Consider the following 8,232-nt stretch of genomic DNA (forward strand, 5'->3'; position numbering starts at 1 on the left):
GCTCCATTTCCCTTAATTCTTTTATTCTGATCTGCTCCAGGAAGCAGTTTCAACCTAGATCTGGACCCTACCCTACCCTTACCCCTCAGCTTTGACTATTTCTTATTTGCATGGCTGTAGTGCCCAGGAGCAGTCATGCCCCGTTGTGCTAGGGGCTGTACAAACAGAGCAGAGAGACAGATTGTAAGCTCCTTGGGGCAGGGGCTCAGTATAAGACAAGACAGGGACATCAGACGGGGGAGTACAAGGGAACAATGAGACGCTGTTGGCCATTGTGGACGGTGATGATCTCTGACCACTAAGTCGTTCTGTTGAAATCAGTGTTGCTGCTACCTGTGGAAAAGGCGAGGGAGGGTATCGGAGGAATCTGATCCATAGTGATGAGAGTGTGGGACTGAATATGAGTCAGCAGCATCCCCACGAGTGCTTCTATGACGCTGTCTGGTTTCCCTCCCCAGGAAACTTCTACTGTGTGCTGCACTATTCCAGCCCCTGCAGCGTGGAGATGCCGGACAGCAAGCCCCATGCTGCACCACAAGAGGTAGGTGAGGATGTGTCCAGCACTGGCCGGCTGGGCCTGTCGCTGCAGATTTAGCCCTGTCCAGTAGCAAAGCAGTAAATGGACTCTGGGCTGATCTGGTAACCAGCTAGCAAATGTAGTTCCCCGTGGTTGCTTCCCAGCTGCAGTTCTAACCCTCTGCGTTTGGCCCCTGCTAGGATCCCTCCCAGGGCACCCGATTCTGCTCTCCCTCCGATGCCGGCAGCCTGGGCTTGGCCACTGGGGCGGCGAAGCTGAGAGTGGATTCTGATGGGCAGGGCCCGCCTGGGAGCCCGTCCTCCTTCCTGAAACAGCTGGCAGCAGCTCAGCCGTCAGAGCCGTGGGAGGGAGCTGGAGGAGCTGGGGAGGGCGCCGTTCCAGCCAGAGAGGACAGAGGCTCTGGCACAGCAGACATGCAGCAACCTGCAGCTCAGCCCCGCACTGTGCTGGAGGAGAACGTGGGAAGGCCCATCTCCTCCTGTGTGGCAGGCAGGGCCCAGCCTCAGGAGCCTGGTGCTGGCCTAGGAGATCAGGCCAATGGCTGGTCTCAGCAGGAGGAACAGAGTCTCCGGGAACATGGCCATTTGGGCGCAGCGCTGCTGCAACCCAGCCCAGAGCCTCGGCCTCCAGAAAAGGGGCCCACAGCCTCCGACTTCAGGCAGGCGGAGGAGGAGGGGGAAGACACCAGAAAGAGGAAGAAAATTCAGCTGTCGCCCTTGGAAAAGCTCAGGCTGTCCACGCTCAGCCTGGACTCTGAGACAGAGAGCCAGGGGGGTCCTGGGAAGCACCAGGCAGGCTGGGAGCCGTTCCGAAGCGCCGCCTCGGCGAAGGGCCAGGGTGCTCCGGAGAGAGGGCAGGTCTCCTGGGTTAAGCCTGGATTCAGCGAGGAGGCCGAAGGTAATTGCAGTCTCTGAGTCTCTGGTGCAGCTGAGTGCTCAGATACCTAGCCAGGCTGTGAACTCCCCTCCCGCCTTTCCCCCAGCACCATGTATTTAGATGCTTTCTCTCTCTCCCCCAAAGCACCCGTGGGTACCCCCGTGACTTACAGGGCAGAAAGCTGCGGTGGTGGTGGCTGATCTCCCTGTGCCTGCAACAATACTGCCCAAGGCTGTAACTGAGGCCCAGGAATTTTGGTGGCCCCAGAGTGGACTGTGAAGGCTTCTTCCCTTGCTGCCACTATCCGAGCTGCTGTGTGAGATGAGGGGTGTGGGTCACAACCCAGTTTGTAGTGGACAGGCGCCCAGCTCACAAAACCCACCATCACGCTTGGTTCCAACTGGCTCCCCAGCCGGCAGACCCGGGCCCTGAATGAGCCATGGAGAAGCCTGGCCAAATGAGACCGAACGTGCTGTTCCCAGTGCCAGCCAGTTCCCTCCCTCTGAGCCCTGGGGCTCTGGGTATCTCGCAGCTGGGTCCACCAGCAATTTACAGCTGTGAAGGCAAGTTGTACCCCTGATTTCTAGGGGACCTGCCCGGGGCTGGTCCTAAATCAACTGCTTTTTCTCTGCACAGACGTAGAGGAGACTGACAGTGATGACGAAGAGGAGAGCCAAGACCTTGGGTACTTAACAGAGAATGTGAGTGTGATGAGTCTGAAGTCCATAGAGGTGTTAATGCAACAGAATAATACTAATGTAGCTATGTGGGTGTGACTGTGGGGCTAAGAGGACTTGCACAGGGGCCCTGTCTACACCCCAAGGTTTAGCTTGCAGTAAATGGGTCCCAGATTCTCTCTCGCCCTCCTGCCTTGATCACTTTTCCTTCTGCCCTAAACTTCACCTGGTCTAACTAGATTGTAGGCTCCCTGGGGCAGAACCCTGCCTCGTGCTCGTTAGTAAAGGACTGGCCAGTGGGTGGTGCTTCAGGACAATAAAGAATAATCAAGGCTTATTCAATCAGCCCCAGGCCAAGGCCAGCCCTAGTTTCTCAGGGCCTTGTGACTGCTCTGTTGAGCCCCATGAGAGGCGTGCCCCCTTGTGACCCTGCCTCTTGTGTTGTGCTTCCAGTGTCTCCTAAGTTTGGGCGAAAAGGAAAAATATCCCACCTGGAAGAGAACACTGACCCGCCGCGCCAAAGAGGAAGAGATGAAGAGGTTCTGCAAAGCCCAGGTAATGCCCACGCCCTGGTGCTGGGGGTGGGGCCCGGGGCTCTGCCCACCGCCTGTCCTAGTAAGGAATAGCAGGGGTGGGAGAATCTCCAAGAGTCACTGCAGCCAGTGGGCTAGAAGAGCTCTCAGTAGGCCAGTGCTTCCTCAGTACCAGCCCATCATACTCTCAGGGATTTTCTCAGTCTGGTCTTCTGTTCCTGTCTGCACCAGTGGCTAGAGCCAGGAACGTAGACATGGCTGCATGAGAACAGACTAATGGTCCATTGATCTAGTCCCACTGAGTAATGCTGGATGTTTCAGGGGGAGATGAACCCCTCACCATCCCCACTGATAGTGTATGCAGTTGTGCATCATCTGTTTACCACGTTGTGTTAACTCCTGAAGTGTCTTGCTAACATTCCTCTCCTCACCATTATTCACTCACTCTCTTGGGCATTGATTTGGAGAATGGTCTGGAGAGGACGCTTATAAAATTTGCAGATGGTACCACACTGGGAGGGGCTGCAAGCACTTTAGAGGCCAGGATTAGAATTCAAAACGACCTTGACAAATTGGAGAAATGGTCTGAAATCAACAAGACAAAATTAAAAAAAGACAAGTGCAAAGTACTTCATTTGGGAAGGAAAAATCAATGCACCGGGCTTTAGGAAAGATGTGGACAAATTGGAGAGAGTCCAGAGGAGAGCAACAAAAATGCTCAAAGGCTTAGAAAACCTATCTGTGAGGGAAGGTTAAAAAATTGGCATGTTTAGTCATGCAGAGGGATCTGACAACAGTCTTCAGAGATGCTAAGGGCAGTTATGAGGTGGATGGTGATCAGTTGTTCTCCATGACCACTGAAGGTAAGACAGGAAGTAATGGGCTTCATCTGCAGCAAGGGAGATTTAGGTTGGATATTAAGAAAAACTTTCTAACTATCTGGATAGTTACGCTCTGGAACAGGCTTCCAAGGGGGGTTGTGGAATCCCCATCATTGGTGGTTTTTAAGGACAGGTTGGACAAACCCCTGTCAGGGATGCTCTAGGTTTACTTGTTCCTACCTCAGCGCAGGGGGCTGGACTCAATGACGCCTCGTGGTCCCTTCCAGCCCTGCATTTCTATGATTCCATGACAGGGCTTTTGGGCTCCGTTCCCAGCTCTCTGGCTGACTTGCTGTGATCCTGGACAAATCCCTGCTCTCTGTGCCTTGGCCAGCCGCAGTTTACAGACGGGGAAAGTTGCCTCCCAGGGGTGCTGAGCTTAGGCAATGATAGTGCGTTGATTAAAGGTGCCGTACAAGGGAGACATTATTATTAGTTCCTGGCTTCTGAGAATTGGTCCTTGGCATCCGTTCCCCCTTGCCAGCAGCTGGAGAGGCCATAATTTGACCCTTCCCTGGAGGTTAGAGATGTTAGGAGAGGAAGACAAAGTATCCAAGTGACCTTTCTCTGGTGCATTCCAGTCCATTCAGAGGCGTCTGGAGGAGATTGAGGTGACGTTCCGGAAGCTGGAGGAGAAGGGGATACAGCTGGAGAGATCACTGCGGGGCGAAGGAGGTAGGAGGAATCCCAATGTACCAGTGCCTGCAGATAGGCACCACTAGAATGCACTGTCTCAGTGTCCCACAGGGACAGGTATCATCACCCCAACTCCCATTCACCAGCCTTTGTCTCTGGGTCAGTGACATCTCTGGGGCACCTTTATGTCCTACCCACACAGTCTCCCCTCTTCCCGTCCCTCAGGGACCCAGTCTGAGCTGAAGACTCAGTGGATGAACAAGTTACTCTCTCTGGTGCAGAAGAAGAACAGCCTGGTTTCCGAGGAGTCGGACCTCATGATTGAGTAAGATGCGGTTTTGTGTGTGTGTGTGTATGGGAGTGGGGGGAGGTGCACTGGGATTCATGATATTAGTACTCCTTCAGTAGGCCCACCTGTGCTCTGCCCCCCACCTGCCTCAGCCAGGACTCTCTCTAACAGTCCCAGCAGCTGTCCTTTTAAACAAAACTGCAGAGAAATTCTTCCTCCTCCACTAAAATTCAGTAGCCTGCAATGCGGCTGTCCCACACCAGTGGCATGGTCTGATGCCCTCGCGGTGGGAGCGAGAGGAGCTCTATCCACTAGAAAGGCCAGGGCTCCTCCTTGCCGGGGGATGGCCAGATTCGAGACTGAACCTTCAAATCCCAGCAACCTATCACAGTGGCCTAAAATGGCTGTTTCTATTTTCCAGCGTGCAGCTGGCCCCCTGCTCATATCTCCTCAGCCAGCAGAGGGTGACATGAGCTCCCCATACAACTCTGAGCCTTTTGTGCGCAAAGTTGTTACACGTACACTGTGTGAAACATGCCTTCGGTATTGCCCAGTTCCAGCCACCCCAATGTCCTGCCAATCCATCCCCCTACCCAGGCGTGTTACCATGTCCTTAAACACACCTGCTGCCTCAGAGAGACAGACACGGGGCAGAGGACTTCCTTCAGCGTCTTGCTTGGGGAGTGGAGATCTGCCCAGCACTGAAGGCCCACCGGGCAGAAGCCCTGGGCTGCTGCTGTCCCAGCTCTGGGGTCTGATACGGGTCTTATTTTCTCGCCCTGCAGGGCACAAGAGCTGAAGCTGGAGGAGAAGCAGTGCCAGCTGGACCAGGAACTGCGGCGATATATGAACATGGAAGGTAAGAGGGAGCACGCCCCTCATGGCCTTGCGGCTTCCTTTTCCGGGCAGTCTGGTCACACGCACAGGCGCCTGGGGGGACGGAGGCAAGCTGCAGCACGGCCCCTCCCTGCCCTGCCAATTGAAATGGGAAGGTGGCACAAGCAATTGGAATGACTGTTTGTTATTCTGGGCATCCTCCGCAGACTCTCCGTGCACTAATGCTTTACGGCTCCGAGCGGTTCTCTGCAGCGGGAACCTTTCCCGCGTTACAGATGGAGGCTCTAGCCAACGTTTTGTGCCAGCACCGGTCACTAATTTGGGGGGCTTCAGATTCCCCACCCGCCCAGCAAGGCACTGGGCATCTATTGAACTCCCTGGGAGCAGGGAGCACTCATACCCTAGCATACGTTGGGAATTGTGGGCCTGATTTACCCACTGTCAGCAGTGCCAAGAGCTTCCTCACCCTCCCGCTGAGCTCTAGGGGTGCTGGGCGGGCACAGGCTACTTACCTATGTTATGCCTGCCACTGACGTGCTGCTTCGGGGTTATCTGGAGGAGTCTGTCCTCCCACGGGGTGGTCTGGTGACCTGAGGAGCACTTGTCCTTCAGGGAGATCGGCGTTCTGCACCCATGGATGGACTGAAGCTGTCTTCTCTCTTCCCCAGAGGGGGAGTGCGGGGGGGCGGAAATGTGATTTTACAGCCAGGGGAAACTGAGGTGACTTTCACGTAGCAGGTGAGCGGCTGAGCCAGAAGTAGAACCCAGGCAGCCTGTCTCTGATCATTGCCTCCCTTGCCCTCGTTGGGAACCAGGAGACTCCTAAGCTCCAAGTTGATTCACTTTTCTGGAGCAATGCGGATGAGCAGGGCAGTTCCATGCCATTCAGCCTGAATATGTATCCTGCCCCCCCTCTGGTCCAGTATCGCTGCAGGGACGGAGGCATTTATACTAATGAGGGTGTCTCTGTAGAAGGACCGGCCTGGCACCCTGGGGCAGGAGAACCGAGCTGTAACACTGCTAGCATGCTTTGCCAGGCGCTGGCTGCGGCAGGGCTCTAGGAACTCACTCCCTGCTCTGTTCTTGCAGAGATGCTGAAAATGCCCCAGGACAGGCTGGCAGAGAAGGAGATCTTGGCCCAGCTGCTGGAGGTGGTGAACCAGCGAAATGCCCTGATCCACGTGCTGGAGGAGAAGCGCCTTAGCGAGCTGAGTGAGGCTCTCTCAGGGACAGCGCAAGGGTGGGCAGGCTGATGAGCTGCCAGCCTGATCCCTGCTACGGACCCAGCAGGGACTGTTCCCCTACATCAGCCTGGCTCCTCATTCTGCTAGGACACAACTGCCTGTGTCGCCGACGGCCCATGAGACACTGCGGGCCTCTCCCCAGCAGCGTGAGAGCTGCCGGCAGGGTCAGGTCACCCTGGGAGAGGTAAGGGAGCATGTACCGAGGCAGCATGAGTCTGACACTGAAGTTACTGCCAAAGCCTCACTGAAGGGGATGAATCTGCTGTCTGGAGCACCAGGCCCCTCTTCCGCCTGCTCTGGCAGAATGCCAGGACAAGCCCAGTTCTTGGAATGGGGGCTTTTGTTCATGGGGTTGGGCCCCTAACCCACCAGGCAGGCTTAGCAGTTTCCTCTCTCGTTTTAGTGCTTGAGCGCTGCTCCCCAGACCGAGGGGGAGTGGATTGGGCTGTGTGGCAGCATTTGACTTCAGTAGGGAACAAGGCTGACACTGGGCTTGTAACATGTTAGAAACACACCAGGCAGCTGTAGCATTAACCCAGTGTTGCCAGGTGGGGGTAGAGCGCCTAGTGTTCTCACCCCTTAGCTCAGGGGTGGCCAACCTGGGGCTCCGGAGCCACATGTGACTCTTCAGAAGTTAATATGCAGCTCCTTGTACAGGCACCAACTTTCCAATGTGCCGGCAGTGCTCACTGCTCAACCCCTGGCTCTGCCACAGGCCCTGCCCCCTCCCCTGAGCCTGCTGTGCCCTCGCTCCTCCTTCCCAGAGCCTCCTGCATGTGACGAAACAGTTTATCGAAACAGCTTATCGAGATGCGGGGAGGGAGAGGGAGGTGCTGATTCGTGCGGCGGCTGCCAGTGGGTGGGGGAGCTGATGGGGGGGCTGCTGATGTATTACGGTGGCTCTTTGGCAATGTACGTTGGTAAATTCTGGCTCCTTCTCAAGCTCAGGATGGTCACCCCTGCTTTAGCTGATGGATACACGAGACTCCCCAGCAAGGTTTACTCCAGCTGCCTTGCAGTGTGGATGTTTAAGCCAAGTTAACTAACCCCTTTTCCCCCGGTGAAGATACAGCCTTGGCCTTAATGCTATATGGGCACAATTAAGTTATTCAGGGCATGAGCTCTCAGGTTCCTTTTAAGCCTCAGGGAGTTGCTGGATTTCTTTCAGATCAGTCCTGTTAGAAACTGTTCTTGGTGTGTCCCCCAAATGTTTCCTTCTGCAACTCAGACAAGGGGGCCTAGCCAGTGCCAGAGAACTGATCAAACAGCTACAGCCTGCAGTATCTGGCCAACAGTGCCTAAGCTCTGCTACCGTCACAGGGCACAGCGCCTCCTGCTGGTCCCCCTCATTACAGATTCCTGTAACTTCTCCTCTCTGTTGTATGCAGCGTTGATGTAGCCATGTTGGTTCCTGGGTACTAGAGAGACAAGGTGGGTGAACTCTGTGTAAGCTCAAAAACTTGTCACTCCCTCGCAGAAGTTGGTCCAATAAAAGATTTTACCTCACCCGCCTTGTCCCTCCTCTCTGTCAGCAGATGTCTTCAGTGTCCACGGAAACTGGTGGGACTTACTAATGCTCAGTGCAATCTCCGGGAGGCTAACAGGATCCAGCCACAGCCAGTGAAAAAGACTAAGGAGCAGGAATTGAAGGGTAGGCAGAGAATGGCTGAGTTTTGTCACCGGGTGCGTCAGCTGCACACACGAGGTTAGCTTCCATTTAC

At 55.1% G+C, this 8,232-nt stretch overlaps 1 protein-coding gene across 1 annotated transcript in view; it reads left to right on the plus strand.

Annotated features, from left to right (window-relative positions):
• The window catches only part of MICAL1 (microtubule associated monooxygenase, calponin and LIM domain containing 1), a 38,951-nt gene extending 30,934 nt beyond the window's left edge, over window positions 1-8,017 (plus strand). The window contains exons 18-25 of the mRNA XM_032789075.2: window positions 459-541; window positions 718-1,435; window positions 2,051-2,115; window positions 2,545-2,646; window positions 4,087-4,180; window positions 4,367-4,466; window positions 5,216-5,289; window positions 6,357-8,017. Coding sequence (XP_032644966.1) covers window positions 459-541; window positions 718-1,435; window positions 2,051-2,115; window positions 2,545-2,646; window positions 4,087-4,180; window positions 4,367-4,466; window positions 5,216-5,289; window positions 6,357-6,520 — 1,400 coding nt within the window. The 3' untranslated portion in view covers window positions 6,521-8,017. The remainder of the gene's footprint in view (window positions 1-458; window positions 542-717; window positions 1,436-2,050; window positions 2,116-2,544; window positions 2,647-4,086; window positions 4,181-4,366; window positions 4,467-5,215; window positions 5,290-6,356) is intronic.
• The last annotated feature ends 215 nt before the right edge of the window (window positions 8,018-8,232 follow it).

Source organism: Chelonoidis abingdonii, chromosome 4, assembly GCF_003597395.2.
Source record: "Chelonoidis abingdonii isolate Lonesome George chromosome 4, CheloAbing_2.0, whole genome shotgun sequence".
In the NCBI taxonomy this organism is placed as follows: domain Eukaryota; kingdom Metazoa; phylum Chordata; order Testudines; family Testudinidae; genus Chelonoidis; species Chelonoidis abingdonii.